The 19,658-nt window shown below is 39.7% G+C and overlaps 1 protein-coding gene across 2 annotated transcripts in view; it reads right to left on the reverse strand.

Annotated features, from left to right (window-relative positions):
• Positions 1–1,899: 1,899 nt before the first annotated feature.
• CCDC25 (coiled-coil domain containing 25) overlaps positions 1,900–19,658 on the reverse strand; it is a 42,359-nt gene continuing 24,600 nt past the window's right edge. Inside the window, exons 6-9 of one of the 2 annotated variants that reach the window (XM_081091628.1) lie at positions 16,951–17,054; positions 16,535–16,737; positions 8,403–8,448; positions 1,900–3,314 (exon numbers count right to left, since the gene is read on the reverse strand). In XM_081091628.1, the coding sequence (XP_080947754.1) occupies positions 3,285–3,314; positions 8,403–8,448; positions 16,535–16,737; positions 16,951–17,054 (383 nt within the window). In that variant the 3' untranslated portion in view covers positions 1,900–3,284. The remainder of the gene's footprint in view (positions 3,315–8,402; positions 8,449–16,534; positions 16,738–16,950; positions 17,055–19,658) is intronic. The other variant, XM_081091629.1, reaches the window with a different exon arrangement.

A 19,658-nucleotide genomic window follows, 5' to 3' on the forward strand; every position in this document is an offset into this window, starting at 1 on the left:
ACTTGCACATCCCTGAGACTGAGTCCTGGAGGAGAAAGGTGAAAACCCACACACATACACACACACTTGGTTCTACTCAAACTATAAGCTTTATTGCATTTTACATATCACTCATCCAGGACATGGCAAATAGGCAGGTGGCACCATCTCACTTGTGAAATGACACAATGCACATCAAGTCTCTTGCTCCCGGTGAGGCCCACGTGTCCAGCAGAGAACAGCTCCCACTTCGCGACGCTGGACTGTGAGCCTGTCGGGCGCCTGCAGTGCTGTCCTCGTTTCTGCGCCTTCACATCCATTTAGCTTGGACTTTAAGTTTTTAATTTTTCTCTTACAGTTTGATTGCTTCACAATCTACTTTAAAATCAAAAGGTCATGTGCTCATTCTTCTAAGACCATTCTGAGTATGGGATTGTCGCACACAGTGCACACGCGCTTCCAACCAAACAGAAAGAGAAGGTTTCAATCTCACAGCTCAGGAAGGCTGGGCAAGTGTTCATTTCTCCGTCCTGCTCAGTTTTTCCCATAACCTGTTCCAGCCTGGAAAACGAGCGTCCCCTCTCGGACAGACGGGACAGTGGGAGGAAGAGCTGTTTTTAAACTGGCCACAGCGGAACTCTCCCTTTCTCATCTTGCTGTATGCGTGGCCCCCCTTCCTTCCTGAGTGGGGAAAACCATTGGCACTAAACAGTAAAAAAAAAAAAGGCTCACCAAACCCATGCTTCAAAAAGTTAAAACAATATAACAGAAGATACAGAAGATATTGCAAGGGTTCGACTACAGCCTATGGCCGCCTGCTAACGCACAGACCTTCCATGTTGGTAAACGGCCCGAGCACTGTGACAAAGCTCTCTTGCCCAAAGACTGTGATCTAGGTCCACAAAGGCGTATAAGAAACGAATTCTAAAGCTACAGAAATATAACAGAGCAGTTTGTGAAATAAATGACAAAGTGAACCTCACCTGCATGCAGATGTAACAGAATACAGACACTGGAGGCAGCTGGAAAGAGAAATCCTCAGGATGTGCAAATGTGATCAAGGGCACAACTCATAAAATACCACTAATTTGGAATTTTCCGATAGGAAGTTACGGAAACATGCCAACAGCAAGAAATTAAATGACTTCAGTGCCAAGAGTCTGACCTGTTGACACTGAACCAATGTTCTCAAAAGAAAAGATGCCGCTTTCTCTGGGACCGAGCCCTGAGGGGAAGACTCCCCAGCTCACAGGCAGAGGCCGCGGCCGGAGGAAATCAGCACAGAGCCGCTGAAAAGGCTGGAGCTTCGAACTCGGAGATTCAGCAGAGAGGCCCCTGGCACCTAAAAGCTGAGATACAGAACATTTAAAATGTGGACCCTCGGGTCGCTTAAACTACTGCAAAAATACATGTGGTTCCCAAAAGCTCTATCTACATATGCTGCGACGTGGGGTCCAGAGGAGTCCTTCAGAAGCAGTAGGAAGTTGAGGTGACACAGGTGACGCTGGAGGCAAAGTCTCCGCTTTTCGAGGTTGCAGCAGAGTGTTAAAGAGGTGCCTCCAGGAACCAGGCAGGACAGCACAGGTACTACCTACACAAGCATGTCAAACTCAAAGGCGAACACGAGCCAAATAAACAAGGCATGCGGCCTGCGGGCCGTAGTCTGACATGCTTGACCTACACCCAATCAACAGTGTGTCTGGGAAAGGTCATCCACTTTGACCCAGTGGGCCTCTGGGGAGAGAAGCATCTATCAGTGAGAGAAGATACCCTCGTAGAACCAGCCAGATTGAACCTATGATAGATAACTTTTTTGTTTTGTTTTTATAGCCAGAGGCTCTCCAAAACCATCTTAAGGATAGGAATTACAAGCAAATTCTAACAATGTCTTTCCAAATTAAAAAAATATTCTTTATTATTATATATTTAAATCACAGAACTCCAGGCTGAATATCATTAGACAAACACACACACAATTAATTTCTGGAATTGTCTCCCATACTCTGTCTCAAAATTTGGCCAACTTATGCCTCCGGAAGTTTTCCAGTTCATCTCCACACCCCAACTTGAGATAATTAGAAACACTGGAGTCTTCTGGTTTTAGCCACAGTCCCAAGGTGCTATTACAGACAGATTTGTTGGAGGTCACTGCTGCTGGGTTAGAACAAGAATAAGAATGCTGCACGTACAGCTCTGGGTGTGGTTAAAACGTGAATCCGTATGCCTCCTGGCCTGCAGGCTTTGTTCTTTTGTTTCTTTCTGCCGGGGTTCTCTTACACACTTCAATAAAAATATATCTTCTATTCAGAATTACACTGGAAAGCAGGTGGTTTGAATGAGAAGTCCTGTTACATAATAAGTTACTGAGTCTACAATGGAGCAATCTGAACTCTGGGGTTACAATTCAAAATAAATATTATTTCAGGGTAAATAAACAAATTATTTGGCTGGCTAGTGAAATGCTTAATTCTTTTTAAAAACGTAATTACAACATGGACTTTTTTCTTTATGCTGTATTCCAAGACAAAAATCAGGTAACCTACATTGATTCATAGAGCCTCCCTTAGATTTCTGAGACATGACTCCAGGGCCTGGAAGCTGTAATCTCTGAGGCCTGGGTTACTTGGTGCTCAGGTAAAAACTGCCACACAAGGCCAACCTGGATTAACACCAAATATTTCTTTTTAAGTCTGATGGTACCTAGAAGGAGGCCCTCACTCAAACAATGAGGATGCTAGGGCAAGCTGATTGCTGAGGACAACTCTGCTATTTGACTCAGACAACACAATGGAACATGAATGAAAATATCACTATCATCTTCAAAACTCACTATCATCTTTTTCTAATCAGGAATTCGACGGTGAGAGAAACATTCCTATATATTGCTCACCAATACATTCTCCTTAATAGAAGTGAAACTATTTTAAGAATATAAAAAGCTTTTCAAGACATCTGTTTTCAGGGATTAACCACAGTACCAGAAATACTTTTCAGAGTTGGTTCGTTCTAAAGTCTATCCCAAGAAAAAGGGCAGCCAACTTTCGTGAGCTACCAAGACATGTTCGGGCACAAATAGTTTAACTTTCCTAAAGTTATACACTGTCTTCAAGTCCAACTATATCTGATATATATATGTACATATCTGATCCTTTTCTGTCAGCAAAAAAAGAAACACCTTTTAAAAAAAATTCCCAAGTTGATATTTGTATAGACTGAGGTTGTTTTTCATAACTCAGAACATGGATGACATCAAAACATCTGCAACTGTCCCTAAATTCACATCTTTAAAAGGTCCATCTCTCCATTCACATGAATTCATCTGAATCATTGCCGTCCTGTAGGAAACAAAAAAGTGAAACCATAAAAGTCTTCAAAAATATATAACTCGATTTGTAAAACTTACAATTAAGTCTTAAGTAACAACCCTCCTTATGCCTAACTGTAGAGTTCAGAAAGGAAAAAGTAAAATAATTAAACACACTCATCACTTCTCTATCCTAAATTGTTAATTGTTTAGAATAGATTGTTAGCAGCTATAGTCTCTAAGGCAGTGGTTCTCAACCTTCCAATGCCCCGACCCTTTAATACAGTTCCTCATGTTGTGGTGACCCCCAATTTCATTGTTATAAATTGAACATAATTAAAGCATAGTGATTAATCACAAAAACAGTATGTAATTATATATGTGTTTTCCGATGGTCTTAGGTGACCCCTGTGAAAGGGTCGTTCGATCCCCAAAGGGGTCGCGACCCACAGGTTGAGAACCGCTGCTCTAAGGTGTCATTACGTGGCCTGGATTACACGACAGGTGACCAAGTATATCCAAACTATGAAATAAGGCCCAACCAACCGAGTATAGGATGTAACAGAAAAATGCAATTGCTCCTTCAACAAATACGCCAAATAATATGAGATCAAATATTGCCTCAACGTTCTTATGCCAACAATGCTGCTGAAATGCAAAAATACTTTTGGCCTAAATTTCACTATTTTGAGCTTCAAGGCTGTCACATTACTTGTGACTTGCAGATGGGTTTGGTTTTTTGTTTTGTTTTTTAAACTAGGAAAAGTTATTATGAAGTTACTAAAGTTATTAGGAAGCCATAGGCTTTCAAAGTTAGCTGGATTGACAACTTTTTGATTAAAAAAAAAACCCATACATGATGGTATATAGATAAAGGGACTGATTTGATTGTATGGCTTACAAACTAAAGAATGAAAATAGAGCCCAGACTCTTTTTAAGATACTGCATACCCTAAGAAACTGCTCTGGCCAGCTGGTATGGCTCAGTGGACTGAGCGTTGTCCCATGGACCAAGAGGTCCCGGATTTGATTCACCTTCAGAGCACATGCCTGGATCGTGGCATCCAACCCCAGTAAGGGGGTGTGCAGGTAGCAGCCAATGTTTCTATCTCTCCCTCTGCCTTCCTCTCTATCTAAAAATCAATAAAAACATATTTAAAAAAATAACATTCAGAGTGTAAGTTCTGGTACATTCGCTTGAAAATGTCACTTGTTTCAGCTTCTCTCATGCTCCCACCGTATGACACCTGAGCTGTTAGAGAAAGAGGACTTGGGCTTAAAGGTATACATGCTTTTCTCCTTAATAGCTCCTACTTGAGGTGGGTGGGCAAATATGAGATACAGGTAAAAAACAAGGGTTTCTGTGAAGTCTGGTGTAACTTCCAGTTTCACTCAGTAGTTTTCTGTGAGCTTCTCTTCAATTAGCAAAACAAACTGAGGCCATAATCAAAATGCCTTAAATAATAATTGAACAAAGAGCACACTAATGCCTGCCTTGTGTGCAGAGTCTGGAACTGTGACTGCCCTAGAGTCCTAAACTGAGTAACAGCATTAGAGAGGTTGAACGAGTCATCTTATATCTTTTAAGGTGAGCTTTAGATCCCAAACACCAAGAATGAAAACCTCACCAATAATATCCAAAATATATTAGGAACTCATACAGCTTAACAGAAGGAAGACAAACAATCCAATTAAAAAATGGACAAAGGATCTAAATCAAGCATGTCAAACTTGCGGCCCACATTTATTTAAACAAGGCATGCGGCCTGCCGGCTGTGAGTTTGACATGCTTGACCTAAATAGACACTTCTCCAAAGTGGACATACAGATGGCTAAGAGACATATAAAAAAATGCTCAAAGTCACTGATCATCAGAGAGATGCAAATTAAAACGACAATGAGGTATCACTTCACACCTGTCAGAATGGCTACCATCAACAAATCAACAAATGACAAGTGCTAGTGAGGATGTGGAGAAAAGAGAACCCTAGTACTACACTGCTGGTGGGAATGCAGACTGGTGCAACCATTATGGAAAACAGTATGGAGTTTCCTCAAAAAATTAAATACGGAACTGCCATTTGACCCAGTGATTCCTCTTCTAGGAATATATCTTAAGAAACCCGAAACACCAATCAGAAAGAATGTATAACCCCCCCTATATTCATCATAGCAGCACAATTTACAATACCTAAGATCTGGAAAAGCCCAAGTACCCATCAGTAGATGAGTAGATAAAAAAGCTATGGTACATTTATACCATGAAATACTATGCAGCAGTAAAAAAGGAGAATCTTTTACCCTTTGAGACAGCACGGAGGGACCTTCTCTTCAATTAGCAAATAAGTCAGTCAGAGAAAGAGAAGTATCACATGATCTCACTCATATGTGGAATCTAATTAACAAAATAAACTGATGAACAAAGTGGATCCAGAGACATGGAAGCATGGAACAGAGTGTGGAATCTCGAAGGAAAGGCAGGGAAGGGTGGGTGGTTGGGAGGTAATTAACCAAAGACCTTGTATGCATATATGCATAACCCATGGACACAGACATAGGGTGGTGAGGGCCTGGGGCAGGGGGGTGGGCTGGAGGGGGTCAATGGAGGAGAAAAGGGAATATATATAATACTTTCAACAAAAAAGAATTATTAAGGAAGAAGGAAAGAAAAAGAAAAACTCACTAAGATAATTTAGGTTGGTGACAATGAAAATGCATCATTCCCTATAAAGGCTGTGAGTTACATTTGCAAAGAGTTCCCATGTGTCTGAGAAACAGTATTTTAGGATTAGAGTAACTTTTAATATATATCTGAACTCCAAAACTTTATTAGGATAATATTTATATTTTAGACTCCCTTTAAGAGTCAATGTTTTTTTCAATATAGCAAAATAGGTTTCGTGTTATCCACTTACAAGATGATGAGCACATAAAATGTTAAAAGTAATTGTTATGGTTCCTGATACCAAACTTAGAATGGCTAGCTAGAAAAAACTTATAGATTGAAGAGAACTAATCTAAATAGAAGAGCACAAACTCAAAATTGAAACCAACTTAAGAGTGGAAGACTAATATTTGTATAAACTAAATTAAAAATTATCTTACATAAACACCAGCCTTTAACTGAAAACTGACTGACCATGTTGCCAAAAGGGATCATAAAAGGTCTGTATCCCCTTAACATAGGATGATCACAAGGAGAATTAAAGCTTAGTCTTTTGAAGTACAAGAAAAAGCTATGAGTCCTTCAACTGCAAGAAATGATCAAAACCAGCACAAAACTTCCTTGGAAACTTGAATGTGATTCAAACCTGGAGCTCAGGAACAGGGGTAGCAAATAACAGATTAGTAATCCTTTGGTCTACAAATCTGATTTCCTAATCCTGGGACTTTTAACATCTGTTGATAATCAGATGCTATTTGTATATGTATGTACATACATTCATGTGTGTATGTGTTTATGTTTACTTCATATTTCCAGAACATACAAACTTTAAAAATCCATAATGATGGGAATGAAAATGCCTAAAATCATAATATAATATAAGTGCCAGATTTCTGCTGGCAAGTAGCCCCTGAATAGGAGAAACCTTCAATAAGCAACTACCACAACAAAGACATTAGATTTGGGGGATGTTAAAGAATTCTGTTTAACTGTTAAACTACTTTTAACAGTTTCAAGAAATCTAACAATAGTTTCCAGAAGGGATTAACTATTTCTCATCTTCTGATACTGATACTTTGTGGGAAAATAGCAACGAAGGACTATATGAGTAAGAAATAATAATGACCATTTATATTTATAGAGTGACTAAGTCAAGGAAGAACTTTCACATATGCACTTGTATAAATTTTAGAACAGCCTCATGAGGTAATATGTCTTCTTTTTATTGCTGATGGATACACCCTCAAAGAGGTTAAATAACCTTATTAGGTTTATTCTATTAGTAAATGACAGTTCACGTCTCTAAACTTCAAATTCAAGGCTCTATTTACTTACATAATGCTACTCCGGAATTTTTCAGGAATAAATTTTACAGACACATCTCTGACTCATAAAGAAGCTTCATAAATTTAGTTCTTCTAGGAATAAAGATATTATTCCTATTACATCTAGAAGGGTATGTAGATATGAAGAAGATGTAAAATCCTATTAACAATTCCAATTCATGCACTAAATATAGTGTTTGACTAGATGATCTTTGAGGGACCTTCAATTCTGTTAATAACTTTCAAGTATTAAAGCAGTGCTGTTTAACAGTATTCTCTGTGATGATGGAAATGTTCTATTTCTGCGCTAATATAATGGTCCCTGGCCACATGTGGTCAATATGACTAAGAATCTGAGTTTTTAAATCAAATTAAATTTTAATTAACTTAAATTTAAATAGCCATATGCAATCATGCCTAGTGTACTGAAAAACACAAATCTAAAGCACGTATTTGTAAACTATATTATAAACATTCAATATAGCAAATATATTCACTCAGTTTTATTTTGGGCAAAGACAATTTAATAATAGCTCAATTGTGCTACCTCCAGCCATTTCAAAATAAACTTTGGGGAAGATAGTACTCATGAACAACAATATGTCAGTAAATAACTAGGTGCTAATGCTAGAAGATCCTTTCAGTACAATAATACAGACTACCATTTCTCTTTAATTCAGGTCTTGAGGAACATGAAAACAATCAATGTCGTCACTTATACAAATAAGATCTCAGAGTTAATACTTCCGTTTAATTTTTTAATCAAAGGTGATAATTTTGTTCTCACTCAATTATAATATAGAATGTACAGTCACATTCATATAGGACACTAATAAATAAAGGCACTCTTGCATGCCTGCAAGTAGGAAAGAGGGAAATGAATGAGAAAGCCCTGTCAGTACTAAGAGACCCACACTTCACAATGGACAAGGGATGACACAAGGTGCCCTACTCAAAAACAAACACATGAGGAAGTCCACAAGGAAGGAAAGGCAATGCCTAATAGAAGCCACCTGAGTGTTCTATAGTTGTGCAACATGTGAGTCAATATTGGCCAGTAACTCAATTATTAATAACTCTTACTGAATTATTTCAAGGCACAACATTAGAGCAAATAACTTGAGCATACCTGATTTGAAGACATATTCTCAGCTTTCATTAGTGATGAATAGCTCCTGGAAGAAAAAACACATTTAAAATAAGGTTAGCCAGCTGGCAAGAATTACGTGAATATTACATGTATCTAGCACTGCTGAGGGTCTTTCAAAAACAAACAAACAAAAATACAATCCCTGCCCTCAAGGAGACTACAATATAAAAAGGATAAATGTCTACAAACAATAAGATGTACATAGCACCTTTATAGTTTACGAAGCACTCACTCCTACTCAATAACTGTGTGGAAGGTGGCATTATATAAATGAGGAAATTCACCTATAGCCGAGGGCAGATATGATTCATATATCCATATCCAACTCGTGGTCTTCCCCACTATAAATATGACTGGTGCCCTGGTTGGTGTGGGTCAGTGGTTAGAACGTCAGCCCATGCACCTAAGGGCCTCAGGTTTGATTCCTGTCAAGGGCATGAAGCTGGCTGCAGGTTCAATCCTGAGCCCTGAATGGGGCATGTGCGGGGGCAACCAATCAATGTGTCTCTCTCACATTGATGTTTCTTTTTCTCTCTCTTCCTCCCTCCCTCCCTCCCATTCTCTAACAACAACAAAAAAAAAACCAAAAAAAAAGGAAAAAGTATCCTGGGGTGAGGATTAACAAAGCAAAACAACAAAAAGAAATGGTTGAGTTCTTTTCCAGTATCTCCTACCTCAAAGAATTGCATTGCTATCCATATTCCATTCCACAAACCAGAAACCCAGGAATCATTCTTTTACCCTGTCTCCCCCTAAATTCAATCTATCTTCATTCAAATCCTGCCATTTTATCTACAACATTTCTTGTTCTTGGTCCACCTCTCTCCACCTCCACATCATCACCACAGTCCAAGGTGCCACTGTCTGTCACATGAACAACTGCAATAGTGTCCTCACTGGCCAGCCACACCCACCTGGGTTCTCTTTCCAAGCAGATGAGCAAAGTCACCTTCCCAAGACACAAACCTATCACACTACCCTCTGCTTAATGACCTTACAAAACTCTCAGCATGAAGACAAACATGGTCAATGAGGCCCCGCATGGACTGGTACCCTGGTCCAGTGATCCCACTTGCCAGATGCTCCAGACATTTGGGCCTACTTTTAGTCCTGTGTTTTGCCTTGCTCCCTCCCACACAGGGTCTTTGCATACATGGTTCCCTCTACTAAGAGCTCTCTTTCCATCCCACCCCTACGCCCACCCCCTTTAACCAGCAAACAGTCTTGATCTTTAGCTAAAGAGTCACTGAAAAGGGAAGCTAATCTCAGTTACTTATTCATCTATTATACTGACTAATCATATGCAAAGCACTGGGTCACATATAAGGGGATACAAGGATGCATGTAAGTGCTTCTCTAAAAGAGCTTATCATTAAAATGAAGAGCCATGGCACAGAGCATTATTTATAGAAGGCGGCAGTAGTAGTGTCAGAGAGAAAAGGAGGTACAATTAGAGCAGTCAATTCCACATCAGACTATATCATCCTTTCAATCAATGGTCTCACCATTACCTCTTCCTACGTGTTGCCACTAAACTCATCATCCTTACAAGTCTACTTCTTACTAATATCCCAAGAATATTACAATATCAATTACAACATGAAATTTTGGACTTAACAAACCCTTTTATTCTTTTTAATTTCCTTAGGTACAACCTTGCTTCTGGCCTTGCCAACTTGTTCATCCTTGCCTTATAGGCAGCATGGTACAGTCGCAGTATGGACTTCAGAATTACAGACTTGAGTTTGAACTCCTGCTTTGCCATTTATCAACTATAACCTTTCACACTTCACACATTACCCTCTTTGCTGAAGTAATCTTCGCCTTCAAACCAAGTTCATGTCAATGTTCAAACTGATGATACGTGTACCTGTGTGACTTGCCATTTTACCTGGGTCTTGCACTTTTGACTTTAATCACCTGAGCCGTAGGTTCCAGTTCTGATCTCCCAGACAGCCACTTTAAACATCCCTATCTCAGGTAGCCATATACCCTTTGTCTTTTCTGATCTGTTACTCGCTTATTCTCTAATAGTTACATTACCCTGACTCTTGTTTATTTCAACATCCACAGGGTGAGCTTGATTCTGATGTTAATAAACATTTGCCACAAAAGCCAAATAAGAGAATACAAAATTAAAATAGAACAGGTAAGCTTTCACTGGATTAATATCACTGGATGTAACCACTGAGGACTTATAAAAACTTTAATATCATTTGGGCCCAATATTTAGATTTTTGCAGCCTGAGCTCTGAAGCTGCTTACAAAGCACAACTTTGCCCTTCTGGGCTCCTACACTACCTGCAGAGCAAACAGTCCTCGATGCCAACTGTACTATTTGATAAATCATACTCTTTGTTGTTGTCAATAAAAAAAACCCACTCCCTATACTGTAACTGTGTGACCAAAAAAAAAAACCCTTTTGCTCAACATGCCTGGGCTGAAACTAGCACGTTGAGAAACACTTGATCATATGTTGCCTGTCATTTTAACCAATGAGTCAAGCTGACTGTTGAAAAGTCCTGTTGCCCACACCACTCAGAAAATAAATGATGTACGTTTGTGGTCTTGTTTCCCCTAGCAAACCATTTCTTTAATCATCAGCTCCTTGCAGCTGCTGCCTTCAAAAACCTGGCCCTATTTCTACTGCAGCCCCCTGCTTTTAGAGCATATTTTCAGTTCATATCGAGGGCTATATTCCCTGGTTTGCAAATCATTACCTGAATAAACGTTTTAATTTCTCAAAAAGGATTCTCTGGACTTCTGTTTATATCACAAATTCAACTATTCAGATGAAACAATATTCCTATGACACACTAAAGGGAGCCTTGGTTACTCTTGCCTTGCAAGTTAAGAAGTGACAGTATCTTCTGCAACAGGGGTGGGGAACATCCAGCCCCCAGGCCATATAAGGCCCGAGCCCTGCCAAGGCAGTAGGGATGAATTAATGAAATGTTTGGACAAATATGGCAAGCTCATTTTTTTTTTTAAATATATTTTATTGATTTTTTACAGAGAGGAAGGGAGAGAGATAGAGAGTCAGAAACATCGATGAGAGAGAAACACCGATCAGCTGCCTCCTGCACATCTCCCACCGGGGATATGCCCGCAACCCAGGTACATGCCCCTGACCGGAATCGAACCCGGGACCCTTCAGTCCGCAGGCCGACGCTCTATCCACTGAGCCAAACCGGTTTCAGCACAAGCTCATTTTTAAGATGATAATTTTGTATGGCCTGCGAATGATGTTATAAATACCCAAATGGTCCTTGGAAGAAAAAACGTTCCCCACCCCTGCTCTACAAGTTTGGATGCTGCATCTGTACTAAGATAAGATTAGTATTTATCTTTACACTAGAGGCCTGGTGCACAAAAATCTGTGCACTCGGGGGGGGGGGGGGGTCCCCTAAGCCCAGCCTGTGCCCTCTTGCTCCCTAGGGAATCAGGTCTAAGTTGGCAGTCAGACATCCCTCTGGCAGCCCGGGAGCCCTCAGGGGATGTCCACTTGCCAGTGGAGAGCAGGCCTAAGCTGCAGTCGGACATCCTTAGCACTGCTGAGGAGGCGGGAGAGACTCCTGCCACCACCACCACTGTGCTGGCAGCCGTCAGCCTGGCTTGTGGCTGAGCAGAGCTCCCCCTGTGGGAGCGCACTGACCACCAGGGGGCAGCTCCTGCATTGAGCATCTGCCCCCTGGTGGTTAGTGTGTGTCATAGTGACCAGTCATTCCCAGTGGTTCTGCTGTTAGGGTCAATTTGCATATTACCCTTTTATTATATAGGATTGACTTTATATCCACTCCTTTTTCATACTATGCCTAGCTCTAAGCAATAACATCCATTAAATCACAAGTTTGATATGCTGGTAATACTCATTGAAATAATTACATAACTGTTAAAACATGTCCATGGACATACTACCTAAACTCATCTCATGTGGTACCAGTGATATTCTTACCACACTTCGAGTGATTTGATCCTTAACTGTCAATTTATGATATGAGTAAATAATAAAGTAATCTCTCCAGAAAAAAAAAAAAAAGAAGTGACTGTGTCTATGGTAGACTCACAGGTAACAGCCTAGAACAGCAGTCACCAACCTTTTGGACCTCACGGACCACCAGTGGTCGTGGACTACTGGTTGGCAACCACTGGCCTAGAGGACTTCTCCAAATGCTCCTCTCTAAAACCAAATGTAGACTGAGTGAAAGACATTCTGCTTCTCTAACTCTCTAGGCAAGATCACTCCAAGGCTCCAAATCCTTTCAAAACCTATGTTGAGTCTCTTCTGTTACTTTCTCTTAACTCTATGTATGGCTTCCAGCATAGCAGATATGGAAAGAAAACCAGTATGTGGCTTCCTCCTTATTCCTAACCCTGTACAAAGACTCTCTAAACTAAAAACCCTAGATCTTAGGCTGAGAGGGCAAGTGTGAGCCAAAAAAAATTGTCTAGCCCGGCAGGTGTGGGTCAGTGGTTGAGCATTGACCTATGAACGAACCAGGAGGTCATGGTTCAATTCCTGGTCAGGGCAAATGCCCAAGTTGTGGGTTCTACCCCTAGTAGGGAGCATGCAAGAAGCAGCCAATCTATGATTCTCTCTCATCATTGATGTTTCTATCTGTCTTCCTCTCTGAAATCAATAAAAATATATTTTCCAAAAATATGTAAATATATAATTTTTAAAACTGTCTAAAGAGCTAAAGAACAGGATGGGTAAGTGAGAATTAACATGTGAAGTCTAAAAGGAAATAAATTTTCATTATTGTTTAAATGAATGAAATGACTAATAGAAGGTGTTAATATACTGTTACTATCTAGCCTTCACACTCTGGCACCCTCCCAACAACCCAAATATTTTTAAAAACTACCTAAAAAACAATGACCTTTATGTAGATCTGTTTACATGACCAGATCAGTATCATATGTGCACACTGAGGACAAGGAGTAAAGCACTTATTAGCAAGAACAAAATGGAGCTCCGGGGGCTACTGTTCTTTTCATCAGAGAAGAAAGGCAGCACCTTCTTTTTTGCTTCATTCATTTCTGAGCAGAGAGCTGATGGATATGATCCTGACTAGAGCTCAAAGAACTTCCATCCACTTTCCCTCCCAGTAGAAATTAGAAATTAAAAGCTTCCTGCCCTTCTTCTGCCCTTGTTCATAAAGCTAGAATGGAGTCCAGAGTCTAAATAATGGTTTTAGGATTGGAAAGAAGTTGGAATGTAGCTCTTCTGAATATTGGGCTAAGTACTTTTTCACTGAAACCATGTGGAAACACTGGGGATACTGCCTGAGATAATAATGTTTTCTTGATTTATCTGTGGAATCCCCTGAAGATTCAAAAGTCAATTTCTTAAGCAATCACAGCAACTTGACATTCCTTACCAGATGGTCCAAATAAAAGAATCACCGGTTGGTAAAATTCAATGGTATTTTCATTGTCAGAAAGCCAAGAGAAAGACTTTCAAATGAGAAAATTTTATAGTCAAAGCATTTGATCTCTTAGGTTGAAGAGTCAAAAGGCAGAAATTAAAGTGATGCCAGCACTACAAATGTATAAAAACAATGTATAAAACATCAGAAACTTAGAATTTGTTGTTGGAATTCACAAAAGCTGCAGAATATAGCATGCAAACAGCAGCTCTGCACATGCCAAGTGAATCTTTGATATGTCCCTGCCTGGGGTCATCGCGCTATAGCCCTGCTTCACGTTCTTCTACCTTCTGCAGCATATGGAAGTCATTTTTGTGGCACATGTTTCTCAGAAATGAACACACCACTGTTTTTGGTTTTCTGAGGCCCAGGGTAATTTATTAAAATAAAAGCAGTAAGGCCCTGGCGGGAGTGGCTCAGTGGTTGAGCATTGACCTGTGAACCAGGAGGTCAGTTCAATTCCCTGTCAGGGCACATGGCCAGGTTTCGGGCTCAATAACCCAGTAGGGGGCGTGTGGGAGGCAACCGATCAATGATTCTCTCTCATCATTGATGTTTCTATCTCTCCCTCTCCCTTCCTCTTTAAAAACAATAAAAATATTTAAAAACAAACAAAACCAAAAATGAATAAACTACTCTAAATCCCACAATCACTCAAAATTCCACATATTTTATCACATGATGAGTTGATCATTTTTCTTCCACTCCTAACAGAAAGCAGACTTGCAATTCTAGGTAATATCAAATGTTTAAATCTAGCATTAGTCTGATTCATGTTAGCAAATATAACTCAGGATAACACTTGGGAATTCTATGAAGCTCCTCATTTTGTTTTAGCAGAATCCCCAACAGGAACACGTGTGTATATGATAACTAGTAAGTTCCAGTACTTGATCATAATACCGAATTCTGACCCAACAATCTTTCTAATAACCCAGGTATTCCAAAGAAACTGGGTTAGGATATGGCAAGACAGCTCATTTTGTTACTATATCATTCCCAAAGAGAATAACACATCAATACTTATTTTCCCCTTATTGGTACACTTTACACATGATATCTATGGATAACTGGGAAAATCTAGGAATCAGTCACAGAATTAATTTTCTTCTCTCACAAAGAAACACTGTGGGCCTCTTCAGGTATAGTACTATACATCTATATAGACTCAGTATGGTGGACAGAATAACGATCCTACCCCAAGATGTTCACATGCCAATCCCCAGAACCCATAAATATGTCACTTAATATGGCAAAAGGGACTATTCTGCAGATGTGATAAAGTTAAGGATCTTAGATGGGAGATTACCATAGATTATCTGGATGGGCCCAATGTCACCACATTGGAACTTAAAAGCAAAGAAGCTGTGATCAAAGAGGGCATTATGACCATGGAAGAAAGATCAGAGATGCAATGTTATTAACTTTGAAGACGGAAGAAAGGGTCACAAGCCAAGAAATGTGGGTGGCTCTAACAGCTGGAAAAGAAAACAGGTTCTCCCCTAGAGCCCCAGAAAGGAACATAGCCCAGCTGACACCTGGATTTTAGCCCAGCAGAAACCACATCAAGCTTCTAACGTACAGAACTATAAAATAATAGATCTAGGCTGTTTTAAACCACTAAATTTGTGGTAATTTGTTATAGTAGCAATAGAAAATTAATAGAGTCAAGTATTCTTATGGCCCTATACACCAAAATTTCAGGATCCAAATTATATTTTTAACTACTATTTATTATTTAAAAATGTAATGTTTTGATGCCCTGGCCAGTGTGGCTCAGTTGGTTGGAGCATTGTCCCATGCACCACAGGTTGTCAGTTCGATTCCAATCAAGGCAATTACTCAGGTTGTGGGTTAGATCCCCAGTCAGTGTGTGTATGGGAGGCAACCGATCCATGTTCCTCTCTCTCTCTCTCAAGTTCAATAAAAAACACGTTAAAAAATAGTAGTGTTTTGAAAAAGAAATTAAAGACACAGACAACAGTATGGTGATTACCAGAGAGAAAGGGGGGTAGGGGAAGTAGAAGAGGATATGGGGGGATAAATGGTAATGGAAGTAGACTTGACTTGGGGTGGTGAACACACAATACAATATACAGATGATGTATTATACAACTGTACAACTGAAACCTACATAATTTTATTAACTAATGTCACCCCAATAAATTCAGTAAAAAAGAAAAAAAAATGCAGTGTTTTGGAGCAGACCTCACTACATTAATTTGAACTTTCAAAATGTAAAACACATAAAATGTAAAAAAGAGGTTTTAAAAACAACTTTTAAGAGTTACTAGCACTGGCCTTTAGAGCTAAGACAACTCTATTCAAATATCATAGCTAGTCAATGTTAAAATCTTAATATAGCATCTTTTTTTTTTTTTTTCTGAAGATGTTTACAAACCAAACTTTGAGGATAACTTATTATGGTTTATTCAAAAATGAAATTAGCTATTTTATTTCATGCACTCTCATATCCTGCCCCTATAAAAGGGTAATTCACTTGACCAACATAGTATAAATGTCTTTTTCTAACTCAGTTAAAGCTCTGAACTTGTTTTATATCTCTTCCTCCACCAGCATATCATTCTTTTCTTTTTTCTTTTTTTCAGGGTATCATCCTGATTAAAATCACGGTGAAAAATCTTCAAGGTCAATACCAATACTACAGCTCCAACATACCTAAGTTCGTCCATTTCCCTCTTCTTCTTCATCTCTTCCTTTTCTCTCCTTTTCATTTCCTGGATCTGGGCTTTTTTCTCATTCCTCTCCTCCCGGTCTCTGCATTCCTTCTCTGCTGCTAGGTCTGGGAACCGCTCCGTTTTGGTCTTTTCTAATCGGTTCAAGATCTCATTTACTTTCTTCTCCACTGTCACAATTTTCACCTTTGAGGGACAGGGGAAAAATATTGAATCTTTATTATATGATTTCCCCCCAAGAACAGGGGAGAGGCTTTCCAGGGGCTCAGCCACCCAGCTTAATTTTCTTTAAATAACATACATCATGCTGAGCCCTCAACAACAAAGATGTTAGACAGAAAAGACGATATCCCACTCAGTGGCAGGGCTCCGCCTCCCCCGGTGGTACAGAACACTTACATCCTTCTGCCTGTGAAAGCCTATCTGTCCCACGTCCATGTCAGCTGTTTTCTTCAGATTAGACCACGGTGTATATACCACATTAACGTTGTTCATCTTGCAGCCTGCCAAGAGAGACTATCTTCAACATGCAGGCAGGATGACACTGAGCAAAGTGATCCCTTACCCACCGGCAAATCACCATAATCCAATGAAGGAAAAAGCTTAGAATGAACAAGGCATCAAGTGTTTCAAACCACAAAACACCCACAAAAGGCAAATGGTAAAGTTGACAAACACAATTCAAGCAAAATTATGACAGTAGAAAGCAGGGGTCCATGGGTTTGCTTTAGGGACTTCTGAGACTCCCTAAAATTGAATGCAAAACTTACTATATACTGTTTTTAAAGAGAAAGGTCCAAACAGATTTGCTCCAATTCTCAGAGGAGTCCTTGATCCAATAAAGGATAAGCAGCAAGATAAAGCAAAAAACCATGGCCTGGGATTCAAAAGACCTGCACTCTATCCTGGCCCTACCACAAACCAGCTGTGCCACCTTGGGAAAGACCGCACAGCTCTCGGAATCTCATCTAAAACATGAGGTCACTGGACCAGTGTAGTAAAATTTTTGTGTTTGTTTATTTTAGCAGTGGAACCTCTTTTACCAAAGAAACATACCAAAGTAATGAAAGCAGAGATGCTCTGGATAAAAGGGATGCCAGGTGCCCCCTGTTCATTCCTCCTCTGTCCTTACCACCTGCACGTCACATCTCCCCCTCTGCACCGACAGCCTGAGGCAGCTCAAAGAATCACAGGTTAGCCCTAGCCGGTTCTGCTCAGTGGACAGAGCATCGGTCCTCAGACTGAAGGATCGAGATCTGATTCTGGTCAGGGGTATGTAACTCGGTTGCAGGCTCAATCCTGGTTGGGGTGCATGCGGGAGGCAGCCAATCGATGTTTCTCTCTGTCTCTCCCCCTCCCTTCCACTCTCTCTATTCTTGGGTGAGGATTAACAACAACAATAAAAATTATCAGTTCAATCGTTGGTCCAACACTCTTTAAGGCCCTTCAAAATTAGGTGGCAATATATTTCAGTTTATTAAATCACCACGTACATTGGAGAAATCTGTGACCACCACCTTACTTTTGCTTATGAAGTATTACTGCCTGAAAATTTATAATGCGATCCTATTCAAGAGGAAGCACCAGACCAATCCAAATCATGGGATATTCTATAACTGGTCTCCACTCTGAAAGTATTAGTGCCCTAAAAGACAAAGAAGTATCTCCAGATAAAAGGAGAGACATGCCAAGTAAATATAACACACAATCCTGAATTAGAAAAAATGCTATGAAGGGACAGTAGTGGAACATTAGGAAAACTTATATACAGACTGTATATGAGATAACAGTATTTGATCCATGTTAAATTTTCTTAATTGATCATTGTAATGCATTCACTTAAGAAAATGTCCTTATTCTAAGGACATAAATGACAGGTTATGATGCCACAATTTCCTTTCATATTCTTCAAATAAGAAAGTTAATCATAAGTGTGTCACAGAGAGAAAGCAAATAAATATGGAAAAATTGTTGAACCTAGGTGAAGAGTATATGAGAGCTGTATTTTTCTTACAACTTTTCAAGATAATAAAATAAAGTTTTAAAAAAAACTCCAATGAGCAAGGGGGATACAAACATGGATTAGACGATGGATTCTGCCTTTCAAGACTAAAGGAGGGCAGGTAAGTACATAAATAACTTCAATTAAAAGTAGAACTCATCGAGTATCAGAAAGGTACAGGTAAAGTGCTAAGACGGTACAGAGAGGGCAGTGGTCACTCAAAGCTGGAGAAGGGAAAGGCTCCATGAAAGAGGTTAGTATAGCTTAGTGGGAAAGACAGAAGACTTTAAAGTCAGAGTGTCTGACTTCAAATGCAGTCTCTACCACGTCTGATACCTTGGGTAAGTTCCTTTAATTCTCTTTCACCTCTGCATCCCCATCTATAAAATGACAATAATATCTAACTCAGTAGGGCTGATAAATAATTTGTAAAGTTTTTACCAGAGTGCCAGGCATATCATTAACATTCAATGTTAGCTATTACTACAACTATTATGTTGACCTTGAACCTCAGCGTGGATGTGGACTTGTGATGGTTGAAAAGGAGGACAAAACTGAAAGCAGAGGGAACGATGAAATCATGTGCCACATAACATTTCAGTCATGGAATTGAAAATGTCCTACTGACTAGTGATGTAGGAATGGCATCTGGAAGAAGACACTCAAGGGGTTCATCCACGACTGCCACGGATGAGGAGTCTGCAAAAATCAACAAGGCTGTGGTTGAGATGGCAATCAACTTTTACCTGAGTGTGGACAGGACAACTGAGGAGCTCCTAGAGGTGGTTCCTGAGGAACTGATTAATGAGGAGTTATTGGAACTGAACAGGAACACATAGCTGAAGAAGAGGCAAGAGAACAGGAAACTTCAGGAAAAGAAGAAAAGAAGAATCCGTAAGAAAATTCACAGTGGAGGAGATGTTAGCAGAAGCTTTTGCAGACCTCAACAAGATCCTTAAAGTTAGAAAACATGGACCCCCTCGCCCCAACTGAAAGGTTTTCATTAATAGAGAAGAATATTTATGGTGCATTATTTGCTTGCAAGCAAATCTGATGGGAAAAACAACAAAACAAAAACTAAACCAAGGAAACCACCATGGTCGTA

Source organism: Myotis nattereri, assembly GCF_964212035.1.
Source record: "Myotis nattereri genome assembly, chromosome: 5".
Taxonomy (NCBI): domain Eukaryota; kingdom Metazoa; phylum Chordata; class Mammalia; order Chiroptera; family Vespertilionidae; genus Myotis; species Myotis nattereri.